Source organism: Anolis sagrei, chromosome Y (genome assembly GCF_037176765.1).
Source record: "Anolis sagrei isolate rAnoSag1 chromosome Y, rAnoSag1.mat, whole genome shotgun sequence".
In the NCBI taxonomy this organism is placed as follows: Eukaryota; Metazoa; Chordata; class Lepidosauria; order Squamata; family Dactyloidae; genus Anolis; species Anolis sagrei.
In genome coordinates, this window is record NC_090035.1 from 70,973,314 (window position 1) to 71,000,234 (window position 26,921).

The following is a 26,921-nucleotide window of genomic DNA, read 5'->3' on the forward strand; positions in this document are numbered from 1 at the left end:
GCAGTGGGTTAAACCGCTGAGCTGCTGAACTTGCTGACCGAAAGGTCTCAGGTTCGAATCCAGGGAGTGGCATGAGCTCCCACTGTTAGCCCTAGCTTCTGCCAACCTAGCAGTTCAAAAACATGCAAATGTGAGATCAATAGGTACTGCTCCGGCAGGAAGGTCATGGTACTCCATGCAGTCATGCTGGCCACATGACCTTGGAGGCTTCTACGGACAATGCCGGCTCTTCAGCTTAGAAATGGAGATGAGCACCAACCCCCAGAGTTGGACATGACTAGACTTAATGTCAGGGGAAAACTTTTACTTTTACCTTGTATCTTTAACTTATAGTCTTTATCAATTCTTCAAAACTATATTGCTTTGTACAGTTCTCTTTCATAAGTCTACTTCCAAGGGACTCAAGCCTCAACACTTTTCTAACTTCCTACATTGGCACTTGTACTCAAATGGACTCATGTCTCAATTGTCATACTTTTAAACTGCATTATAAACAGTCCCTGAATCAGTCACATGGTCTGCAGCCCCTCCCACTGCCTCAAGTACATAGAGCTAAGGAAACTGCAAACCAAAGAAGACATGCATTTCAGGAAATAAACAACACATTATAAACAGACAAAACATTAAATAGAGGAAACTTGAGAAGGATGCCATCTCCAACAGGATCAGATGACCTTTGGAGTCCCTCTCAATGTACAATTCTTCCATGTTCTGAATTATCTATATGTTTCTAGTGATTCTTGAGAGTTGACCCACGGCTTCCCTTCCTGGAATTTCATTTTCCTTAAGCAAGCTGAAAATCGGGTTTCATAGTCTCATAGGCAGCTCTTGTTTTGGTTTGTTAATCTGGGGATTATCTTATCTCCTGGACTGGTTTTCCTATAGGTCAAAAACAAGCGCATTCCTCTGAATTTTCATGGGTTTGCTGCCCAAAGTGGGTTGGATTTTTTTATGTATCTCCGTGGGAAATTTGTCTTCATGAGAAATCTTGTTTACGTCAAATTCTTCCTTCGATGGCGCATAGAACCAAAGAAATTAGCACCGAGGATGCATCTACACCAGGCATGGGCAAACTTTGGCCCTTCGGGTGTTTTGGACTTCAACTCCCACAATTCTTAACAGCCGGTAGGCCGAAGTTTGCCCATGTCTGATTTTCACTGTAGACAATACTACTCCTGAACCTTTTCTAGGATTTTGGCCATAGATATTGAAAAATATGGAACCATATGAAGGGCTCTGCTTCAGAGAAGTAAAATATCTGGGACCAGTCCAGAGCGAGGAAGATAATAGAGCTACAACAACACCCCACCAATGTACACAAACGGGACAAAACTAGACAGGCCGGTTTCCCCAGTCCTTTGTGAAGCCATTTGGGAGTGGCAACAGAAGGTGACACTCAGCTGGCTTGGTGCAACCTCTTTGCCAGAGAAGCCCAAGGACACAGAAAATCTCTATTTGATGAATGAGAAGCATAGAAGATTGCCTTACAATGAATTGGTCCATCTGATTGAGTATTGGAGCCCCAGGTGGTGCAGTGGGTTAAACTGCTGAGCTGCTGAACTTGCTGACCAAAAGTTAACGGGGGTGAGCTCCTGCTGTTAACCCCAGCTTCTGCCAACCTAGCAGTTTGAAAACATGTAAATGTGAGTAGACCAATAGGTACCACTCCAGCGGGAAGGTAACGGTGCAACATGCAGTCATGCAGGCCACATGACCTTGGAGGTGTCTAAGAAGAACACCGGTTCTTCGGCTTAGAAATGGAGATGAGCACCACCCTCCAGAGTCGGACACGACTGGACTTAATGTCAGGGAAAAACCTTTATCTTTACTTTAGTTGAGTATTGTCGACCATGGTTAATATCAATGACTCTCTATGAGTTCGAACATAATTCTTTCCTATCTATACCTTTTTTTTTCGTGTCAGAAGCGACTTGAGAAACTTCAAGTTGCTTCTGGTGTGAGAGAATTGGCCATCTGCAAAGACATTGCCCTGGGGATGCCTGGATGTTTTGATGTTTTACCATCGTTGTGGGAAACTTCTCTCATGTCTCCGCATGGGGAGCTGGAGCTGAAAGAGGGAGCTCATCCTTGCTTTCCCCAGATTCAAATCTTCAACCTGTCAGTCTTCAGTCCTGCCAGCACAAGGGTTTAATCATGAAGATCACTGACAGTCCCCTTGGTGGTCACCCCTCCAAGGGCAAATCCAGCTTGACTCTGTTTATTGTCTGAAATCAAACACAAATGGGTGTTTTCCACGTAAAGTGCATTCCTGTAGTCGAATTTCACCAGCGGATGCACTCGCAGAAATCCTACTACACTGGCAACATACCAGATTGCCATGCCAGCTGGTGTAATAGATACACCTTGGCACAATTCATTGAATACTCTGGGAGAAGGATACACCAGAGGTGATGCTTTTCCCACAGTAAAGATACACTGGCGAAGAAGCTGAAAAAGGGAAGAGTGATGGGTGAGAAATATCGACCATATAAGAAAGGACCCAGTTGTGCCATATCCTGTACCTCTTCGATCTGCAGCCTTTTTGTGCCATGTTGCTACAGCATTTTGCTTCATTGGGATTTTTATTTCCCAAGCAATGTTTCCTCCATTCAGTTCAGAGATGGATTGATATATTAGTATGCAAAAGGATCTTAGAGACTAACTGAGACCCCATCTACACTGCCATATAATGCATATATGGTCAGTATATAAGTAAAGGTAAAGGTTTCTCCTTGACATTAAGTCCAGTTGTGTTTGACTCTGGGAGGTGGTGATCATCTCCATTTCTAAGCCGAAGAGCCGGCGTTGTCTATAGACACCTCCAAGGTCATGTTGCCGGCATGACTGCATGGAGCGCCATTACCTTCCCACTGGAGTAGTACCTATTGATCTGCTAGGCTGGCAGAAGCTGGGGCTAACAGCAGGTGCTCACCCCACTCTATGGATTCAAACCACCGACCTTTTGGTCACCAAGTTCAGCAGCTCAGCGGTTTAACCCGCTGCACCACTGGGGGCTCCCTATGTAACAGATACACCTTGGAACAAGGTTATATAGATATATACATCTTGTATATAGATAGACTCATATAATTCAGTTTAACTGTGTTATATAAATCTACGCCGACCATGCAATGCCGTTTCAAATGGCATTATATGGTTGTGTAAACAGGGCCCCGAAGAACAAAGTTGGCAGCATAACATTTTGCAGATCTACTCCATCAGATGGATGTGCTGCTATTATTCGTCCTTTCATCAACATAGGGACTTAAAGCAAAATATAAAATGAAAACAAACAGAATTTAAAGGACTCATTGTTGACTCTGACTTATCTGCACCTACACTGTAGAATTAACGCAGTTTGACACCATTTTAATTGCCATGGCTCAATGGTCTGGAGGCCCTGGTGGCACAATGGGGTAAATCCAGGGAGAGAGTGGGTGAGCTCCCTCTGTCAGCTTCAGCTCCCCATGCAGGGACATGAGAGAAGCCTCCCACAAGGATGGTAAAACATCAAAATGTAAGGGCAGCATCCTTACAGACAGCCAATTCTCTCACACCAGAAGCAACTTGCAGTTTCTCAATTCATAGAATCATAGAATCAAAGAGTTGGAAGAGACCTCATGGGCCATCCAGTCCAACCCCCTGCCAAGAAGCAGGAATATTGCATTCAAATCATCCCTGACAGATGACCATCCAGCCTCTGTTTAAAAGCTTCCAAAGAAGGAGCCTCCACCACACTCCGGGGCAGAGAGTTCCACTGCTGAACGGCTCTCACAGTCAGGAAGTTCTTCCTCATGTTCAGATGGAATCTCCTCTCTTGTAGTTTGAGATTCCATCTGAACATGAATTTTCTCATGACACACACAAAAAAAGGTCTGAAAGCATGTGATTGCTTTACAAGGTCTTGAGCCTTCTCTGCTAACGAGTGCTAGTGCTTCAGCAAACTGCAACTCCCTTGACTCCATAGCATTGATCCATGGAAGTTCAAGTGGTGTCAAGCTGCATTAATTCTGTAGTGTCAATGCACTGGCAGATAGGAAGACATGGTTTTTCTGATATAGGATTTGTCAGGCATCACTTCACCATGGCAATGGCAGTATCCCCCAACCTCTGTCTACGCCAGTGTATGGTTGTGCATGTTTTTAATTAATTGGATTTTTTTACAACAGACAATGGCTGTTGGATGGTGGGGGGTCTATACTGAAAGCCAAGGTCCCGGGGGCTTGCAGTAGGATTATTCGGCAGAACCCAGACAGGTGCAAAGAGAACAGATCTGAGCAAGGTCCTGACACAGAAATGGCTCTGGATTATAGGCTTCCCTCGATAGGCAGCAGCGGGGATTAGGAGGCACATGATGGCGGCATGGAGGCTTTGCAGCAATCGGAGCAGAGGGAACTGGTCGAGAGAGGCCTTTGGGGGATGATAGATGTTCCTTCCTGTCCTGGTGTGTTGGCACTGTTTCCCTTCTTCCAAATTGTATCATTTGCATCTTACAGCATCTGTCATTGGAACAAAATGCTCCCAGGAAGGACCATAGCAATGTTAAAAGCTGCTCAGAATCATCCATATTCTCGCTCTCAAAACATCTTCACCGCACATTCCTGCATCAAACAGTTTAGGGCTAACATACAGCAGCTTGAGATGAACGATTTGACCACCACAGATTGAGGTTTACCACTAGAGTTGCCACTAGAGTTGCCACTTTAGGAATGTCCCATATCCTCCTGTTTCCCAATTTGGCAAGGACACTTCTTATTAATCCTCTGCTTTCCCACTTTTCAGCTGCTTTTAAAATGTCCCAGTGTCTCTCTCCTCCTCCCACTTTCCTCCTCAGCCTTACTTCAGTTGCTGGCAATGCTTCATAATAAATGAGTGCATGAGCATGGTTGCAAATGATGCACACTAGACAAAGTTGCAGCTTGAACCACATGGTAACGTAACGTAGATTTCCGAGTTACATAGATACATTTGCCACTTCTGTGCTTCACGACCAGATTTCGTTTGGACCTGTTTACGAACCTGTCTGCGGTACTTCTTCTTTCCATCTTCCTCATTCTGAACATCAATGCAGCTAGACTAGGCATGGGCAAACTTTGGCCCTCCGGGTGTTTTGGACTTCAACTCCCACAATTCCTAACAGCCTATGGGCTGTTAGGAATTATGGGAGTTGAAGTCCAAAACACCCGGAGGGCCAAAGTTTGCCCATGCCTGAGCTAGACTCACCCAATGATCGATCCAAACTTGGCATAAATACTCAATATGCCCATATGGCACACAGAACTCCCATGACTAACAGAAAATACAGGAAGGGTTTGGTGAGCATTGACCTTGAGTTTGGGAGTTGTAGTTCACTTTCATCCAGAGAGCACTGTGGACTCAACAAATGATCGATCCAAATTTGGTACAAGTCCTCAATATGCCCAAATGTGAACACTGGTGGAGTTTGGGGAAAATAGAACTTGACATTTGGGGGTTGTAGTTGCTGGGATTTATAGTTCACCTACAATCAAAGAGCATTCTGAACCCCACCAATGATAGAATTGGGACAAACTTCCCACACAGAGCCCCCATGACTAACAGAAAATACTGTGCTTTCTGATGGTCCTTGGTGACCCCCTGACACCCCTTTGTGACCCCTCCAGGGGTCCTAAACTCCAGTTTGAGAAACACTGGTTTAGCATCATTCTAGGGTTTATATTTCAGAAGAGAAAAACAGCTGTGCTGGATCATCCTGAAGTAGGTCTCTTCAGAACGATGATCTGTTCAAGCAATGGCCAACTAGATCGCCCAAAGGTAGAACATGAGTGGAGCTTCACCTCCATCTTGTGATCTTTGTCAACTTGTATAGTTTTTAAAGCAATGCCACAGGTGAGTTAGGTCCATGAAGATATTTAGACAGAAAAAAATGAAATGCAAAAATACAGAATGGGGGACTCCATGCTCGACAGCAGTACATGTGAAAAAGATTTTGGAGTCCTTGTGGACAGCAAGTTAAACATGAGCCAACAATGTGATGTTGCAGCTAAAAAAGCCAATGGGATTTGGGCCTGCGTAAATAGGAGTCTAGTGTCTAGATCCAGGGAAGTCATGCTACCCCTGTATTCTGCTTTGGTTAGACCACGCCTGGAATCACACTGTGTCCAATTCTGGGCACCACAAACGAAGAGAGATATTGACAAGCTGCATGTATCCAGAGGAGGGCAACTAAAATGATCAAGGGTCTGGAGAACATGCCCTATGAGGAGTGGCTTAAAGAGCTGGGCATGTTTAGCCTGAAGAAGAGAAGGCTGAGAGGAGACATGATAGCCATGTATAAATATGTGAGGTGAAGTCATAGGGAGGAGGGAGCAAGCTTGTTTTCTGCTGCTCTGGAGACTAGGATGGCTTCAAATTACAAGAAAGGAAATTCCACCTGAACATTAGGATGATATTTTACCAACCTTGAAATAAATGAAATCCCAAACCCAATAAAATCTTAACAAGAGTTGTAAATCACATTAACTTTTCCTTTATTGAACGGGAAGCTTGAGTAAGTGTTCACTACCATGGAAGGGTCTCACAAATGTCTGTGTTGTATATTGAAAGCAGGATGTGTAGTACAAAAAAATCAGTATAAAGCAATATATACATATATGTGTAGTGGAATCTGCATGTAAGTGTATACAGGATTTTTGTAATTAAAGCTCTTTCAAAAAGAATTTGAGTGCACGAACAAGCGCAGCCTGGGCATCTTCCCCTTGGACACGTAGGTCTTCCACTTGAAGGCCAAGGTGCCATAGCGGGTCGTCCCCCGCATCTTGAAGGGATGGACATTGTTCTGGTAGCTGAGTGGAATGATGCCATGTATGGTGGGAGGCCTGGGACGAAGTCGGGCTGAGTGATGGATCAACTCATAGAGGATCCGTTGGCCTAAATCGGCTTCTGCCTTTCTCATCTTAAGGGTGCTGCCCATGACATATTTACGATCGCGGCGGTCTCCCAACAAGAGCTGCTGCAGCATATTCCGGACGAGCAGGTTGCTTGTGCCATAGAGATCCAGCAACTGGGCAGACTGCTCATGCCAAGCTGCTGTGTCCATGCCACCTTCTTCTTGCTTCAAGGCCATTAATGACTGGTAGATGTTCATAAAACTGTCCCAGTCCACACCTTTCTCGTGATCAAGACGGAAAATGTGCTGCTGGGCACCACGCCGGAGTGTTTTCCGATGAACCGTGAGTACTGGCTTGCTGGCCAAGTAGAGAGATTCTTTGGGAAGCCGGTGACCTTTGGGTCTGTGGCGCCGGAGCTTCTCCTCAGTTGAAAGAGGCAGCTGCTTCTCCATCTGCACAATAACTTTCCAGGCCCTCTCGCGCTGAGCAGTCAGTGACCAAGTCAGTTGGGCGTGCTTACGGCGAGTGGTCCGTTCTTCCTTCTGCTTCTCCTCGTCCTCCGCTGCTTTCTCCTCCTCTGACACACTCTCTTCGTCTTTCTCCTTCTCAGACACATCGAGCAGGATGGGTCGTGATCTGATCTTGAGGCGCTTCTCCAGGCGCTCCTTCTCTCTCTTTTCCCAGTGAGCCCTTTCTTGATCCACTCTCCACTTCCTAAGGGCATCTTTCAGTTTCTTGCCCAGCCAGGCCTTCTTTCCCCTGATCTTCATTTCACCAGCCTCCAGTGGCTTCATAGCTCTGTCCTCCCAGCACTTTTTCCAAAATTCTCTGTCCAGCTTCTCCTTCAACTTCTTGGCCTGCATGACAGTCTCGGCAGCTTTCAGAAGGCCGGTCAGCTTCTTGGAAAACTGTGACGGGTCAAACATCCAGGACTGACGTGCTCTGAATGTGTCTTTGAGCACCCTCAAAACAGAGACGTCTTCTTCAGGCAAAAGAGCCTGCTGCTCCTCACCTTCCTTGATGGTTTCTCCAACTTTCTGGAGCAGAGTCGCAGTCAGTGCTTGAATATCTGTTGTTGAAGTGATGTCAAGCAAGGATACCACTTGACAAAGGCGCTGGAAGTCTTCAGAATCTGTTCGCTCCAACTTCTCTGGTCCGGTCAAGACATCCAGGATCAACTGAGCACGTTCTGAAAACTCAAGTTTTGGTGATGGCACGGGTTCTTTCTGGGTCATGGCAATTAAAGCCTCTGTTTCACGCTCAGTAAGAGACCAGGGACTCTCCCCCTCTTCTAAGTCCTCCCACATCCCTGCCTCTTCTTCTTCTTCTTCTTCTTTTCCTTCTTCTTCTTTTGCAGAAAATAATTTCTTTCTGGCTAAAAGGTACTCCCTGCTGCCAGGAATTAATCTTTGTCGAGCAGCCATTTTTTCTTCCTCCTTCTCCAGTTCTTTCATTTGTGCCTCAATGAGCTCTAGTATTTTTTCCTCAACCAGCTCCATTATGACTGAATCCGAGAGCTGCGTCATTTTTTCCTCCACCAGTTCCATTGCTCTTGCCTCCGTCAGCTCCCGGGCTCTTTCCACTGCTAGCTCAAAGATCCTTGCCTCATCTGCTTCTACTGGGAAGGCCCCGAGCAATTGTAAAACCCTGTCCTCATCCGCCTCTAGCGATACCAACAATGCCATTTCCACGGCTCTTTCTTCGGCCAGTTCTTTGGCTCTGACTTCAGCCAGTGCTTGGATCTTTTCTTCCAAGATGGCTTCCATTTCCTCCTCTTCCTCCTCGGCCAGAGCCCTCTCTCGGGCTTCGGCCAGCACCCTCTCCCGGGCCTCAGCCAACGCCTGTTCCTTCACTTCTTCTACGGCTTTCTCTCGTGCTTCAGTCAGAACCTTCTCCCAGGCTTCGATCAAGGACATCTTCCTTGCTTGGAGCAAGGCCCAGTTCCTTGCTTCCTCCAAAGCCAACTCTCGTGCTTCCGCCAACGCTCTCTCTTTCACTTCTTCCAGTGCTATCTTTTGAGCTTCAACCAGAGCTCGCTCCTTCAGTTCTGCTAGCATCCTCTCTTTGGCTTCTGCCCGGAATTCGGCGATGGTGCTTTCTGTCACCGTGAACAGGGTCCTTTCCGAGTCTGTAAGCAGGGTCTCATCCCCATGCTTTTTCTTGATACTCTTGAGCATGGACTCAATCTTTGCATCTACCTCCTTAAGGAATTTCTCTTTCTCCTCCAGGAAAGCCTCTCTTTTCTCGTCCGCTAACTTCTCCAACTTCTTCTTGGCCGCCTCTTTTTCTTTCCTTTCAAATGAGACCGAGACTCGTTCCCTTCTCCTACGTGCTGCTGCCTCTCGTTCTTTCGCCTTGGCTGCCTCTCGTTCTTTCACCCTGGCTGCCTCACGCTCTTCTTCCATGGCTGCCTCACGCTCTTCCCTCCTGGCTGCCTCATGCTCTTTTCCCTTGGTGGCCTCATGCTCTTTTCCCTTGGCTGCTTCATACTCTTTTCCTTTAGCTGCCTCGTGCCTTTTGCCCTTGACTGCCTCTTGCTCTTTTCTTTTGGCCGCTTCTTGTTCTTTACCCTTCCCCGTCCCCCGGACCAACACATATTCTTTTTCTTCAGCTGACTCATATTCTTTTTCTTTGGCCAACACTTCCCGCTCTCTATCTAGGGACAACGTGTCTTGGTCTTTCAATTTAGCTAACTTTCCTTCTTTCGCTAACCTTCGAGCCATTTTCTCTTCCCTTTCCATCTTCTTCCTCGTTGCTTGCATTTTGGAGGCCATGGACATCTCTTTTTTCACTGCCGCCGCCGTGTCAAGCTCCTTCTTCTCCTTCGTTCTTCTCCTTCTTTCTTCCTTTCTTCTCTCCAAATCCGAATCCTCCTGACTGAGCTCCAAGCTCTCCGCGTCACTCAATGAACCTCTGAATATATCTCTTCCTTTTTTTACATCCAAGACCGTTTCTAAGCTTTCTGTTGACGGTTTGAATTCCTGGGAAGAGGCTCTGAAGAGTTCGCTCATGTACTTCTTCCAGCTAGAGGCCTGTGATGTGATTTTCTCCTGAGAGGAGAGGAATGCCTGGCTGATGTTTGTGAAGGCCTCCCAGGACATGGGACGGCCGCTCAGGGCCGCACGAGCAGACGCCAGGAAGTCCTCGGCTGCTGTGCGGCCCTCAGCAAAGCTGCCAATGCGAAGCGTCATCAGCTTATAGAGGTCCTTGCGCCACTTGGTGCGGTCAGTGTTGTACTGCTCATTCGGATCAATTAAGGTGCCTTTGGCAGGTGCCGGTGGTGGAGGTGGTGGTGGTGGTGGTGCCACAGACGGGCTGGGTTTCAGTGGGACAGGGGCAATCTCTTGCTTTGATTCCATGGGTGCAGTGACAACCGCTGGCTCTTTCTTGACTTTCTGGTGCTTCAGCATCTCAGTGTAAAGTTGTGTGCGGGTGTCACGCCGCTGCAAGAGGATGGGCTGCAACCGCTTGTGCACCTTGGGTAGCTTTCGGGTCACCTGGGAAAGGGCAGGAGCGAGTTTGATCTCTTCTGCTTTCTCCGTGACCTTGACCTTCTTCTTGGGACGCTGTGGCCCCTGCCACGTGGAGCTGCTGACACGGATGCGAATACTGCCACTGGCGCTGCTGACGCCACTGCCGGCGCTGCTGTGGACGCTGCCACTGCCGACACTAGAACTCAAGCTGGAGCTGGGGCTGGAGCTGCTGGACACGGGACTGCCGTCGGGTGCAGCCATCCCAGGAAACACGCCAGGGTACTTACCGTGTGCTTGCCGGATTTTACGAAGCTTCTCACCTTTAAGCTGTTTTGTTGCAGCAGCTGATGGGGAAAAACAACAAGTGAGATAGGTATGAGAGGTCTTCAGACACATATGCTTAAGAACATATGCTTTCCATTTATTACACTTTTGATTCCTTGACTTTCAAACAACATTAGAAGGAATATATACTAGGAAAAAAGTGTTCTTGCCATACCTCAAGGGAACCACTGACTGCATAGGGAAGCTCATGAAGAAACGCAATCTACAACCTATCTAGAGACCCACTTAAAAAATCCAAAAAATTCTACATTCGGCAAAGGACAAGAGGGGTCTACCGTATATCATGCACCTGCGGACAAGTCTACTTAGGGACCACCAAACGCAGCATTGCCCAAACACAAATCAAGGAACATGAAAGGCACTGCAGACTACTTCAACCAGAGAAGTCAGCCATAGCAGATCATTTTATGAACCAACCTGGACACGGCATATTATTTGAGAACACAGAAATGCTGGACCACTGTTACAACCACCATGTCAGGCTACACAGAGAATCCATTGAAATACAATATTTAAAATGAAAAACAATTGTAACTAACATAAACTTAACAGTATTTCAGTGGAAGGCCCCAGGAGCCATCCAGTTCAATCCCCTTTTGCCCTGCAGGAGAAGCACATTCAAAGCACCCCCAACAGATGTCCACCCAGCCTTTGCAACAACAACAATAACAATAATAGTGACAGTAGAATTGACAAGAATCAACTGGAAAAGCTTACACGATATGAGGATTTAAAGACTGAACTGCAAAGACTCTGGCACAAGCTAGTCAAGGTGGTCCCAGTGGTGATCGGCACACTGTGTGCAGTGCCTAAAGACCTACAATTGGCACCAACAAAATTACGATCTGGCAACTGCAAAAGGCCACCCTAATCAGATCTGCACATATTATTTAATGATACACCACACAGTTCTAGAAACTTGGGAAGTGTCCGACATGTGATCCAATACAAAAGCCAGCATAGTGATCTTGATTGATCAGCCCATATTTTGGCCTTTCCCCCTCCTTTTAAATTAGTTTTTCTTGCTTGATACTTGTCTATTATTGTTGTGTTGTTTTATGCTTTTTAAATTCTATTTTGTTATTGCTTTGCTTTTAATTGTATGCTGCCTGGGCTTGGCGCCATGTAAGCCGCCCCGAGTCCCTTCAGGGAGATGGAGGCAGGGTAGAAAAATAAAGTCCTTCTTCTTCTTCTACTTCTAATCTTGATATGTATCAAACAACAACAACAACAACAACAGGAACCCCAGAGCTCATCCAGTCCAACCCAGTTTTGCCATGCAGGACAAGCACAATCAAAGCACCCCCAACACATGGCCACCCAGCCTTTGTAACAACAACAACAGGAACCCCAGAGCTCATCCAGTCCAACCCAGTTTTGCCATGCAGGACAAGCACAATCAAAGCACCCCCAACACATGGCCACCCAGCCTTTGTAACAACAATAACAGGAACCCCAGAGCTCATCCAGTCCAACCCAGTTTTGCCATGCAGGACAAGCACAATCAAAGGACCCCCAACACATGGCCACCCAGCCTTTGTAACAACAACAACAGGAACCCCAGAGGTCATCTAGTCCAACCCCCTTTTGCATGCAGGCCAAGCACAATTAAAACACCCCCAACACATGGCCACCCAGCCTTTGTAATAACAACAAGAAGAATGATAATAATAGCAGAAACCCCAGGGGCTATCCAGTTCAACTCCTTTTTGCAATGCAGGAAAAGTACAATCAAAGCACCTCTAAGCGGTGGGAGGGAAATAAGAGTCATGGAAGCAAAGAGGGCAAGGAGAAAAGTCTGTTGGTGCCAAGAGAGGTCGGGGGGGAGGCTCTTGGTGGCAAGTTACCTATCCGAACGTATCTCCGCCTATGAACCCACCAGGACTTTAAGATCCTCTGGGGAGGCCCTGCTCTCGATCCCGCCTGCATCACAGGCACGTTTGGCAGGGACGAGGGACAGGGCCTTCTCAGTGGTGGCCCCTCGGCTGTGGAACGCCCTTCCCATGGACATTAGATCAGCCCCCTCGTTAATGGTGTTTCGAAGAAAACTGAAAACCTGGCTGTTTGAACAGGCGTTCGGAGAAGCAGTGCAATGAATATAATGAATATAGGAAAACGGAATTACGGATGACGAGTTGGATCACGATTCTAGTTACGAGATGTTAATGTGTTGTTTATTGATGTTAATTACTTAGTATACTACGGTGTTAATTGTTTTTAAATAGTGTATGTTGTTAGCACTGAATTTTTGCTCTTGTTGTTAACTGCGTTGAGTCGCCTACGGGCTGAGAAACTGCGGTATACAAATAAAGTAAATAAATAAATAAATAAATAAGGAGTTTGAGGGGAAATGGCTTTTGGGAGCAAGGGTGACAGGACAAGGGAAGGAGCGAGGAGGAGGAGGAGGAGGAGGAGGAGGAGGAGGAGGAGGAGGAGGAGAGCGCAGAGACCCTCAGTATGGTTTGCGGAGCCCCAAGAGCTCCATGGAGCACACTTTGAGAACCGCTGCTCTAGAGGACAGCTCCTTACACCCCATCCAAAAGAAGACATGTTTCCACATGTTTCACCAACACATGTTTCCACATGTGTACTGACCTTGAGACTTCAGCTTATCAGTCCTGGCAAAGAGACCCAGCCATCGGGCCCGGGCCTCCAAGTGGGAGTCTGGCTTGGCGATCTCTTCCTGCGCTCCTTGAGACAAGGCTCTTTGCCGGAAACGGGGTGGGCGGCTGAAGCGTTGGGCTTCTAGTGTGGGAGTCTCGGTCATCAGGAACAGATTGGCCGTCAGCTGATTCTCCACTCGGCTCAGCAGCCGCTCCGACTCTTCTGTCAAGGCTTGGACAGCTTCATCTTGGGTTTCTGCAATGATACCGGCAGCACGCATCCTGCGAGGGAAAGCTAGTTCTATTTGAGAACGGTTCATTTCAGCCCTAAATAGGAAGAAAGGGAGAGCATAAGGCAAGGATTCCAGAGGAGTGCAGTCCACATGAGATGTAGCCTTGCACCTAGATCAGTGCTTCTCACCCTTCCTGATGTCGCGACCCCTTAATACAGTTCCTCATGTTGTGGTGACCCCCAACCATAACATTATTTTTGTTGCTACTTCATAACTGTTAGCAGGCCCGTAGCCAGGATTTCGTTTCGGGGGGGGCTAAAAAATTTTCAGGGGGGGTTTCGGGGGGGGCTGAGTTTCGGGGGGGGCTGAGTCTGCGTGAAAGATGGTCTAGCCTAGCAAACCTTTTGTATCATTACCCCAATACCCCCATACATATGGGATATATTGAGAATGGTGATCAAATCATGATATTAATAAACATAACAGTTTAAATAATGCACCAGTAAGGCCTTTTCGCGAACCACCGTGAGAATTTCGGGGGGGGGCTGAAGCCCCCCGAGCCCCCCCCCTGGCTACATGCCTGACTGTTAGGAATCGTAATGTAAATATCTGATATGCAGGATGTATTTTCATTCACTGGACCAAATTCGGCACAAATACCCAATACATACAAATTTGAATACTGGTGGGGTTGGGGGGGGGGGGTATCCTCTGATATACTAGGCCAGTGTTTCTCAACCTTCCTAGTGCCATGATCCAGTTCCTCATGTTGTGGTGACCCCCAACCACAAAATTATTTTCGTTCTATTTCATAACTGCAATTTTGCTACTGTTATGAATTGCAATGTAAATATCTGATATGCAGGATGTATTTTCATTCACTGGACTAAATTTGGCACAAATACCCAATACTCCTAAAACTGGTGGAGTTGGGGGGGGGGTATTGTTTTTGTCACTTGGGATTTGTAGTTGCTAGGATTTATAGTTCACCTACAAACAAAGAGCATTCTGAACACCACCAATGATGGAATTGAACCAAATTTGGCACACAGAACTCTCATAACCAATAGAAAATACTGGGCATTGACCTTGAGTTTTAGAGTTGTAGTTCTCCTACATCCAGAGAGCACTATGGAGTCAAACAATGATGGATCTGGACCACACTTGGCACAAATACCCAATACGCCCAAATGTGAACACTGGTGGAGTTTGGGGGAAATAGACCTTGATGTTTGGGGGTTGTATTTGCTGGGATTTGTAGTTCACCTACAATCAAAGAGCATTCTGAACCTCACCAACGATAGAATTGGGCCAAACTTCCCACACAGAATCCCCATGACCAACAGAAAATGCAATGTTTTCCAATGGTCTTTGGAGACCCCTCTGACACCCCCTCTCGACCCCCACAGATGTCCTGACCCCCAGGTTGAGAAACACTGACCTTTTAAAGTCTGATAAAAATATCTTTCCATTATTAAATAAAATGTCCCCATCAAAAGAATCCATCCCGACCTTCACAACGCTCATCTTCTTGCTATACCTGAACTGGTACAAGTTTGGATACAAATGTCCACAATATTGGGTTTTGTTTTGCTTTGCTTTGTTTTTTTGTTAAATATGGACTTCTACGAATTTGGACAGAAATGTTAGGGATATTCACACATTACATTCTGCTTATAGTAGTTTATTTAATGCTTAGACCATAGGCTTTTCATATAAAGGACTAACAAATAAATACATAAAAAACAGATATGTAAAGGTAAAGGTTTCCCCTGACATTAAGTCCAGTCGTGTCCAACTCTGGGGGGCGGTGCTAATCTCCATTTCTAAGCCGAAAAGCCGGCATTGTCCATAGACACCTCCAAAGTGATGTGGCCAGCATGACTGCATGGAGTGCTGTTACTTTCCAGCTGAAGCGGTACGTATTGATCTTCTCACATTTGCATGTTTTCAAACTGCTAGGTTGGTAGAAGCTGGGGCTAACAGCAGGAGCTCACCCTGCTGCCCAGCCTTTCAGTCAGCAAGTTCTGCAGCTCAGCGGTTTAACCCGCTGAACTGACAGGGGGCCCTAAAAACCAGATTACAAATTACAATTCTAAATACACCATTAAAATACAACGCAACCCATTAAAATGCTACATAAATCAATGGCCAGATGCACCCTTAAAATACTTCATAAAATACTATATGAACTAGCTCTTGCATAGTTAAAAACCAAGTAAAATTCAATATTATTAAAAATTTAACCAAGAAACTCTTTGGATATAGACAACAACACTAGGATTAGATAAAAATATCTCCAGAACAGTTGACTGCAATATCAGTAATTACATTCAACATAGGTATTGGCTGTACACATGTCTTGTCTATATATGATGGCAGATCCTACTGGACAAAAAGTGTTGTCCTACATACAAGCTACTATAGTTTACATACTTGCATAAAGAAGCCATTGTTTGGCCATTTGTTCTGCCAGGAAAAAAAATTCTCCTTTTGGTATTGCAAGGAATGGAAACACATCCTCTACCCTTTGTTGGAGCATGCAAGGAATCAGTGAGTATGTGTGTGTGTGTCAACTGTAAAATAAGATGCATGAAGCTGATTGGTCATGCAATGCCCAGGCAGCAGGCTGAGCCTGGGACTTGCGGTTATTGTTACATTTTTGTTCAGGCTTGAGCTATGCAGTTGCACAGAGAGAAGAAGAGAGAAGCAGAGAGAGACAGAGATTGGAGTGTGCTCTCACTTCATGAGCTGCTGAAGGAGTTTATCCACATGGACACAATCTGTCATAAAAACACACTATGTGAGTTGGTGCAACTGATCACATTGTACATATTTGCATTTCTAAGCCAAAGAGCCGGCATTGTCCATAGACACCTCCAAAGTCATGTGGCCGGCATGACTGCATGGAGCGCCATTACCTTCCTGCAGAAGCAGTACCTATTGATCTACTCACTTTTGCATGTTTTCGAACTGGTAGGTTGGCAGAAGCTGGGGCTAACAATGAGAACTCATCTTGGTCCCGTGATTTGAACCACCAACCTTTCGGTCAGAAAGTTCTGAACTACGAAGACTAAGCTACTTATTCTTTACTGTTCACCTGAGTGACATATTTTCTTTCTCTGGCAAGACAGTGTGTGGACTGATCAAATGTGAACTACACGTGGATCATTTTACATTACACCGCAGGTTATGGGCCCAATCTCACGCCACACCCTTCTCCCAGCAGCGAGAGATACTTACAGGTCATCCAGGCTGGTGCCTGCCATCCGTTGCATCTCCTTCTTCAGGACAAACTTGTCCGTAATGCCAGCCACAGAGTCAAGCAAAGAACGAGCTAAATCTCGCACTTTTTTGTTTTCATCCAAAAGGGCTCGAGCGAGTGGGACCACCTCCTGGTCAGTCAACAGGTCCATCTTCCCCAATGCCTCCCAAGCAGCCAGCCTCATCCTTACCTACGGAGAAAGCAGACATGGGATCCAAATTCTTGTACAGATGAAGTGCCCAGCAATGAGAGGGACTAGCCATAGACACCTGTATGCCTCACAATGGGCAAGCCACCCTCTGTTTTCTCTTCTGCAAAATGCTTACACCAGTAGCCTACAACACAGCATTGCTTCAACCCTTGGAGCACAGAGAGATGGATTTAATAATCACAAAGAGGAAGAAAACATCATTCCACAAAAGCAGTTGGGTGTTATCTCTCCCCAAAGTCTCTTGAAAGGGTATTGCAGCCACTGGATTCTGGTGGCTTCATTTTAAATGTTGTTTTGTCACAAAATATGAAACTTGAATCATACTTTATTTATAGCCCACCTAATCTCCCTGAAAGGACCCAGGCTGCTTCACAACAAAATATACAATAGCAAACATTCAATGCTGACAATCTATATAAACAAAAATGTAATGTTCGTTTGTGGGATTAACGTAACTCAAAAACCACTGGACAAATTGCTGTCAAATTTGGCCACAAGACACCCACTCGCCTAAGGAGTGACCATCACTCAAAAAAAATGGTTTTGCCATCAGGAAATTGTAATTGCTGGGATTTATAGTTAACCTACAGTCAAAGAGCATTCTGAGCTCCACCAACAATGGGGTTGAACCAAACTTGGCACACAGAACTCCCATGACCAACAGAAAACACTAGAAGGGTTTGGTGGGCATTGACCTTGAGTTTGGGAGTTGTAGTTCACCTACATCCAGAGAGTACTGTGGACTCAAATAATGATGGATCTGGACCAAACTTGGCACAAATATTCCATATGTCCAAATATGAATACAGATGGAGTTTGGGGGAAATAGAAATTTGGGAGTTGTAGTTACTGGGATTTATAGTTCACCTACAATCAAAGAGCATTCTGAACTACACCAACGAGAGAATTGGGCCAAACTTACCACAGTGAACTCCCATGACCAACAGAAATTCTTCCTTAAGGTCATCCAGTCCAACTCCCTTCACCAGGGCAAGAAAATGTAATCAATGCCCTCCTGACAAAGAGCCATCCAGCCATAGATACAGATAGATATATATTATTCACACAGCAAATGACAAGATATATATTATTCACACAGCAAAGGACAAGAGGGATCCTCTCACCTCTGCAGGAGTCTACTGTGTACCATGCAGCTGTGGACAAGTCTACATAGGGACCACAAAACGCAGCGCCCAGACACGCATCAAGGAACATGAAAGGCACTGCAGACTACTCCAACCAGAGAAATCAGCCATAGCAGAGCACCTGATGAACCAACCTGGACACAGTGTATTATTTGAGAACACAGAAATGTTGGACCACTCTCACAACCACCATGTCAGACTACACAGAGAAGCCATTGAAATCCACAAGCATGTGGACAATTTCAACAGAAAGGAAGAAACCATGAAAATGAACAAAATCTGGCTACCAGTATTTAAAAAAAACTCAAAAATCACAACAGCAAAACAACAGAGGGGAAACAACCAGGCACATAAAATCACTCTCAACAAAAGATTCCCCCCAGGCGCTTCCAATCCATTGAATGCAAATCAAGGTGATCAGCTGAAATTTCACAGCTAGCCCCAGAAGACAAAAGTCCTTTGTCTCACCCTGGTCATTCCACAGATATATAAACCCATTTTCCTACTTCCAACAGACCTCGCTACCTCTGAGGATGCTTGCCATAGATGCAGGCGAAACGTCAGGAGAAAAATTGCCTCCAGAACATGGACATACAGCCCGGAAAAACCTACAACAACCCACTTATTCTGTATTGCTTACAAGTGCTGTGTAAGTTTGTTGCACTGTTTGTTTTTTGTTTGCAACATTGCAAGTTTATATTTTAACTCTGCTGATTCTTTTTCTCTGCTGTTCTTTTTCCTCTTGCCTGTGTGCAGCGTTATTGGGTCTTCTGCTTTGGACCTGACTGAAACACACAACCAAACGGGCTATCCTTCTCTCTCTAGTTTCTAGGGCTGGGCGGTTTCATTTCGTTAATTCGTAATTCGTTAATTTTTTCAATTACAAAACTATAACGAACCATTCTGGAGCAATTTTTTTAAAAAACGAATTTTTAAACACGTTTTGTAAATGCTTCGTATTTCGTTATTGTATTGGTTTCGTTATTGTTCTGAGGTCGTTTCGTTATTATTTCCGCATGTCTGGGGCAAGGTTTTTGTTTAATTAGTGAAAAAAATTATAATATCACACCAACAGTCAACAACAGAGGGAGAGGGAAGCTTCAGAAGTTTTTGGAGGTTTTTTAGCGTATTTCGCGGTTGCATCTGCCATTAACGAATCGATTCGTTATTGTTTCGGAAATCAATTCGTTGATGTTTTGTAATTTTTTTCACATTTACAAAATTTCGTAAATACCGAACTTTTTTAAGGGAAAATTTTGTAATTATTTTAAATATCGAAACAAAAAAACCCCCCAAATACAAATCGATTTTAGAAACAAATTTTTCCGTTGTTACCCAGGCCTACTAGTTTCCCTTAGTGGCCTCTACCTGCATAATGGAGCAGTACCAAAATTCCTAATTGATATACAGTAGAGTCTCGCTTTTCCAACATAAACGGGTCGGCAGAACGTTGGATTAGCGGAAATGTTCGATAATGAGGAAGGATTAAGGAAAAGTCTATTAAATGTCAAATTATGTTATGATTTTACAAATTAAGAACCAAAACATCATGATTTGCAAGAAATGGACAGAAAAAGCAGCTCAATACACGGTAACGTTATCTAGTAATTACTGTATTTACAAATTTAGCAGCAAAACATCACAATGTATTGAAACAGCGTTCGATCCGGGCGGAAGGCAGACTGCGTTGGATAATACAGAACGTTGGATGAGCGATAAGCGAGACTCTACTGTACTTCTGTTCCTCCCCACGTCCCACTGGCCCCACCTCGTAACGCCCATGCTGACCTCTTTGTGGTTCGTGTCTTGGATGAGACGGTCAAAGGCCTGTTCCTGGACTGGCGTTGGCAGCTCATAAGACTCAGAAAGCTGGACCAGGGCAGATGTACAGAGCAAGTAGGTTGAATAGGGCACATCGTCCATTATGTTTATAATGGCCTTAATTACAGAAGGAAGTGATGTATCACTAGGCTTGTGCCTCAACCAGGGTTTGGTCACAATTTCAGACAGGAGATCTCGTCGGCGTCCCTCGATGGTAGGCCGCTTTAACTTTTCTGCCTTTTTCTTCCGGGCTTTCTCAACAACCTCTGACTTATCCCAGTCTTGCAGCTGTATCTTAACCAACTTCCGCATTGGCAAGGGATCCCGGCTGGGTATCAAGGGGCACTCAAGGCTTGTGGGGATCCCATGTGGAAACAATTGGGCTCGGATCACTGAATTGGGGACGAAGCCATCAGGTGCAATGGGCCAAGTGCGTCCAGGCTGGAAAGGTATACTACGGTGGAGGGGGACAATTTTAGACAGCGGTGGGAGCCCACGGTAAGGCGGCGGGGCCAGTGGGGGCTCAGCCGGAGCGTGTCTCTTCCCCAAAGTGGGCCTCGAAAGGAGTTGGTACTCCACAGCAAACTCCGGGTGCAACTCCTTGATGTCCGGTGTAAGCCCATAGAAATCTGGTCCGGGAAGACTGCTCACTCGCTTGCCAATGAATGACATCACTTTGGCGACACCTTTTTCCATCACCACCTCCTTGTGATTGGTTATGGGCTCCAGACGTTCAAACTTCTTTGCTTTCTTGCCCACCTGATGATACCTTGAAAATAAAGGATTTCTGAGTCAAGAATTTCAATGCCGTACCTTAAATGTTGCTGCTGCGTTGCACTTACTCTAGTTCTTCAAGAATCTACATCCGGTCCCTCAATTCCCCAGTTTTTAAAATGTAGCCAAATCATTCTCTCAGACATCTTAAACAAAATGGGAAATCCTTTCACACCCTGCAAACTATTTTATAGCACCCCATTTTACACCGGCATTAAACTGAATAGAGGCCAGGAATTATTTCTGGGATATGTTTAGGCAACACAATGCTTACTAAGTTCTTGTGGGTTTTTTCGGGCTATATGGCCATGTTCTAGAGCAGTGTTTCTCAACCTTCCTAATGCTGTGACCCCTTAATACAGTTTCTCATGTTGTGGTGACCCCCAATCATAACACTGTTTTTGTTGCTACTTCATAACAGTCATTTTACTACTGTTATAAATCATAATGTAAATATCAGATATACAAGATGTATTTTCATTCACTGGACCAAGCTGGGCACAAATACCCAATGCACCCATATGTAAATGCTAGTGGGTTTGGGGGAGGATTGATTTTGTCATTTGGGAGTTGTAGTTGCTGGGATTTATAGTTCACCTATAATCAAAGAGCATTCTGAACTCCACCAGCAATGGATTTGAACCTAATTTGCCACACAGAACTCCCATGACCAACGGAAAACACTGGAAGGGTTTGGTGGGTATTGACCTTGAGTTTGGGAGTTGTAGTTCACCTATATCCAGAGAGCACTGTGGACTCACGCAATGGTGGATCTGGACCAAACTTGGCACAAATACTCCATATGCGCAAATGTGAACACTGGTGGAGCCTGGGGAAAATAGACCTTGACTTTTGGGAGTTGTAGTTGCTGGGATTTATAGTTCATTACAATCAAAGAACATTGTGAACACCACCAATGATAGAATTGGTTTAAACTTCCCACATGGAATCCCCATGACAATCAGAAAATACTGTGTTTTCTGATGGTCTTTGGCGACCCCTGTGAGACCCCTTCGCGACCCCCTCAGGGGTCCCGACCCCCAGGTTGAGAAACACTGTTCTAGAGGCATTTCTCCTGACGTTTCGCCTGCATCTATGGCAAGCATCCTCAGAGGTAGTGAAGTCTGTTGGAACTGGGAAAAAGGGTTTATATATCTGTGGAATGACCAGGGTGAGACAAAGGACTTTGCTTTGCTTACAATGCTTACTTCCAGCCAGCTTCCACTTCCTCCCAAAAAATGGAAGTGGGAATACTCACTGCTTAAAATAACATGGGGGATGCAGTTTCTTCATTTTAAAAAAACTGGCAGGAAAACTAAGATAATGGGGAAAAGGAGGAGTCCTTGAACAGCTGTCACTTATGTCTTCAACATAGCAGTCCTTTGGCTTTCACTCTGTCTCCTGTGACTTCCTTATCTCCTCAAACTGATTTTTCTGTGTATCTCAGAGAGCATCTACACCAGTGTTTCTCAACCTGGGGGTCAGGACTCCTGGGGGGTTGTGAGGGGGTTTCAGAGGGGTCGCCAAAGACCATCAGAAACATATATTTATGATGGTCTTAGAAAACCTTTTGGCAGAAATCTTCTTCATGGAAAAATAAGACATCCCCTGAAAATAAGACCTGGCGCATCTTTCAGAGCAAAAATTAATATAAGACACTGTCTTATTTTCAAGGAAACAGGGTAAGCTAATTGCAAAGGTAGAAAAGAATCTGCCTGTATTAAGACAGGGATCACATCTTCTACTGCTTTGTTCCTCCCTCTTCCCACATGACTTACTTGGGCACAAAAACAATGTCGAACGATAGCAAGAAACGTGTCATGAATGGAAGAGGGCATTCAGCCGTGTCATCTCTCACGCTCCGGGTTGCCAACATCATGAGGTGCTTGTTGGGGAGGTACGAGACACATGGGATGAAATAGATGTTCATGTTGAAGCCCACGATCAAGTCTCCCCGCTGGTTGGCAAAGCAGACACGGCTGAATTTGAGAGTCGTGTCAAACTCCACTAACATCTGCCCCAGGATGTCCCAAATGCGGACAGATCCGTCAGAACCGCCCGTCACCAGGAGGCTGAGCGTGTGGCAGTAATCAAAGGAAGTGATGCTGGAGGAATGCATGGCGCCGGTCTCTTTCCAGAAAGGATTCTTTTTGCCAGGGACTAGCGTTGCCTGGCGCCACAACCGAACACGGTTTTGATCTGTGAGGACACAGATGTAGCCAGGAATAAGTAGGAGGTTGTTGATCCTGCAGTTGGTGCTCTGGATAGAAACCAAAGGTACCACCTCCAGAATATTGCTCTTCTTCAAAATCACATCGGAAAGAATAATGTAATTATCTAGGCCGTAGGAGCACAAGTAGGAGGATTCCCGCGAATGGTATGAGAGGTTCCCTGAGGCTGAAAGGCTGCTGAGTGCCAGCACATTGCCATTATGAATTCTGCGACCACCCATCCGATACAAATTCTGGGTGACCGTGCGCACTTTCCCACTCTTGAACCCACTGAAGATGAAGCTAGACGTGCGGCCATTCAGATCCAGGCGGCTGTAGGCCAAACACAGCACCTTGTCGTCTATGGAGTCGGCAGTATGCAGGATATACTTCACTGGGCAAGGATTCTTGGCGGTATCCATGACATAGATATCACTTGTGCCCAATGTTATTAACAGTTCCTCCTGGTCAGGGTCATAAACATAGTCCAGGGCCTTCTCGAGTAATTGGAAGGGCCAGGTGACAAACAACATCTCTCCTGTAACAGGAGAAAGGAATCGGACAACCCCGTCTTCCGTTGCTGCCAGGATGCGTGCCTTGTCTGATCCACACTGCACCCGTTCCAGCTTCTTGAGGCTAGATTTAGACCTGTTGAAGAGCTGGTAGAAGTTGTTGACAGTCCGAATGGAAAAGGTGTATCTAGTACGGAGGAAGAACGTCTGCTCATTGATGAACTGCATCTGGAAGACTTCTTCCCCAATGTCCACACGCCGGAGCTGCTCACAGGTAGTCAGGTTCCACTCCTTTAGGAGACCGTCCAGTGATGCGGTCATGAGGGTATGGACTGACATCCGGCTGATTATGCTGGTGATGGCGCTCAAGTGAGCCTTGAATTGGTGGACCAGGTTCCCTTTGAGAAAGTCCCACACTGTAATGTCCCCAGCCAGGTCTCCCGTGTAGAGGAAGCCCTGGGCACAATTCGAAGTGCAGCACGTCAGAGACACACCTTGGCTGACCTGGAAATTGCAAATCTGGACCTTGGTTTTGTAGTTGTACACACGGATATTGTTCTCACACAAAGCGACCAGCGCTCCCCACTCCGGCTCCACTCTGAGAAAGTGTACAAACTCGCCACTCGCAATGAGCACCTCCTGCTCGATATTGATGGAAGGAACATCCTCGATGACAAAAGACCAGAAAGTCACAATGCCAATGGCCCCTGTCACCAATTCACCAGTCTCAGAGTTGGAGCACAGGCTAGTGATGGAATAAGGCGAGCTCATCTCAGAAAGCAGCTGATACCCCTGAGTGTAGTCTCCGAAGAAACGCAAGTGGATGTCATCGCAAAAGGCGACCAGCAGATGCAGGTGGCTGACATGGACAATCATGAGGACCCTGGGGTTTTTAATGATGGAATACTCTCTCTCTGTCACTGTGGTCTCGTCCTCTGAGCTGTATATCCAGGCACGCACCTGTAAGAGGCAAAGGAACTCAGTCCGAGTATACTTGAAGTCAGACCAGCTCCAAGTCAGAGGAACAGACTTTGACCCAGGCTCAAGGCAGTGGGGCATGCAGGTATTTATTATTATTATTATTATTATTATTATTATTATTATTATTATTACTAGCTGTACACACCATGCATGCTTACTTGCTGTGGCCAACCTCCCTCTTTCTCTCCTTCTTTCTTTCTCTCCTTCCTTCCTTCCTTCCTTCCTTCCTTCCTTCCTTCCTTCCTTCCTTCCTTCCTTCCCCCTCCTTTTCTTTCCCTTCCCCTTTCTTCCTTCTCTACCTATTCTTGGACTGCAACTTCCAGCAGTCCTCCTGATCGATCTACCTACCTACTTACCTACCTACCTACCTACCTATCTCCATCCAATCTATCTATCTGGAGGATTGCTGAAACTGTCTCCTGCAGAGCAGAAGATGATAGACACGTTATGATGACTACATGCTGCCTCCAAGTTTGCTACTGTGAGAAACAGTAAGTTGAACTCGATAGGTCCTATTGAGAAACAGTGTGGTGCAGTGGTGGGAGCGATGGACTAGGATTCTGGAGGCCAGGGTTTGATTCCTCGTTCAAGCATGAAAACCCATTGGGTGACATTGGGTGAGTCACACATTCTCAGCTTCAGAAAACCCTGTCATAGGTTCACCTTATGGTTGGAAGCAGAGTGAAGGAACCACAACAATAACTCAACAACCAGGTCATTATATTGTTCTTCGGAGGAGGTATATAAAGATCCGAGGTTGGGAATGACCATGGCATAGATACCCATCTCCCATGAACCACCATGTTCCCTCTCACCTTGCTTCCCTTCCCTCTCTTCCAGGTAAATGATGCAAGGTAGCTTTCGACGTCACTTGACCGAATGAAGAAGACAAGTGGCATGGAATCGGGTTCGCAACTCTCTCGAAATATAATATTGGGCCTGTCACTCAGCAAGATGGGACTTCCTTCAGTTGGTTCTGGCATGCCCTGTTCAAGAAGAAGGGATAAGGGAAAAGACAGACATGAAGGAAGGTCTAACTAATACATGACAGATGGACAGAATTCAACTACTGAAGGAAGGAGCATAAGGAAGGAATCTTCTCAGTGAAATTTGGTACCAATCTTGGAAGACATCTCTCTCCGTCAACCTACCCAGTTGTTGTTTATTCGTTCAATTGCTTCTGACTCTTTGTGACCTCCTTGACCAGCCCACGCCAGAGCTCCCTGTCAGCTACCCCCAGCTCCTTCAAGGTCAAGCCAGTCACTTCAAGAATATCATCCATCCACCTTGCCCTTGGTCCAACCCTGCTGGCGAAGAAAACCCTGGTTCTTGTTTCATAGCTGTCTCTCCTACCTTTTGTAGCTCCAGGGTTTCCATGAGTTGGACTTTGAGGTCTCGCCATAGAGGAACAATGCGAACTGGGGCTTTCAAGACCATCTTGTCCCGATCATCGGGACGTTTAGGGAGCACAGAAGACTGGCACAGGAGCATGGTGGGATATCGCAGTACAGTCTACACCAATAATATTGACCTGGATTGGAAGACATGGTTTTATAAGTTTGAGACAGAAAGGAAACAGGAGAACTAGAAGGCAGTGGAACTGGTTTAAAACCATGACCAACTATTTAGTAGTTCAGATTCATTGTAGGAATTAAGATGGATGGTGATCAGCAACACCTGACATCCGCCGGGAAGTAGCAACCAATAACGAAAGAACCAAGGCAGTGACATCTCTGGCCCATCCCCTGTTCAGCCAGCATGCCAACACCTTAAATCATGAAATGGTTTTCTAAGATCTGCAGAGATACTCTCAGCAACACCTCAGCAAGTGAGAATCCAAAAGTAGCAGGCAAAAACTCAGAACCTCAACCCATGGTTGATACCAAATGAGAGACTCTCCCCTGGGCACACAAAAGACTGAGCAACTTGGAAGGTGCTGAACAGACTGCACTTTGGCATCACGAGATGCAGAGTCAACCTTAAGAAAGTGGCCACAAAGTGGAGTCCACGACATGCGTGTGTGGAGAAGAGCAAACCACAGACCACCTACTACAATGCAACCTGAGCCCTTCCACATGCACAATGGAGGACCTTCCTATAGCAACAACAGAGGCACTCCAAGTGGCCAGCTACTGGTCAAAGGACATTTAATATAATGCCATGGTTTTTTTTTAACTTTGTGCTTTTTAAATATATTATAACTGTACCCTTGGTTCACTCCTGATACGATAAATAATTACCAACATTTTCAATCCCATGGAAGTTATTATCAAAGCCATTAGAATGCTTTATAAATACACTCAATATGAAATGCTCAGTCCAATTGAACTATTTCATAGTGTCTTAACTATGGCCATAATTAGTAAGCTGCACAAACGATGGTCATCTGTCAGGGGTCCTTTGATTGTGCTTTTCCTGCATGGCAGAGGATTGGACTAGATGGCCCATGTGGTCTCTTTCAACTTGGTTATTCTATGAA

General features: G+C 45.7%; 1 protein-coding gene across 1 annotated transcript; it reads right to left on the reverse strand.

The window, feature by feature from the left end:
- Positions 1-6,602: 6,602 nt before the first annotated feature.
- LOC132780575 (WD repeat-containing protein 87) lies at positions 6,603-25,947 on the reverse strand. Its single transcript, XM_067462489.1, has 7 exons — positions 25,796-25,947; positions 25,258-25,428; positions 22,518-24,421; positions 19,933-20,734; positions 16,767-16,978; positions 13,283-13,617; positions 6,603-10,686 (listed from the first exon to the last, which is right to left on the reverse strand). Exons 1-7 carry the CDS (start codon positions 25,931-25,933, stop codon positions 6,689-6,691), a joined length of 7,560 nt encoding a protein of 2,519 aa, XP_067318590.1. The 5' UTR covers positions 25,934-25,947; the 3' UTR covers positions 6,603-6,688.
- Positions 25,948-26,921: the final 974 nt, after the last annotated feature.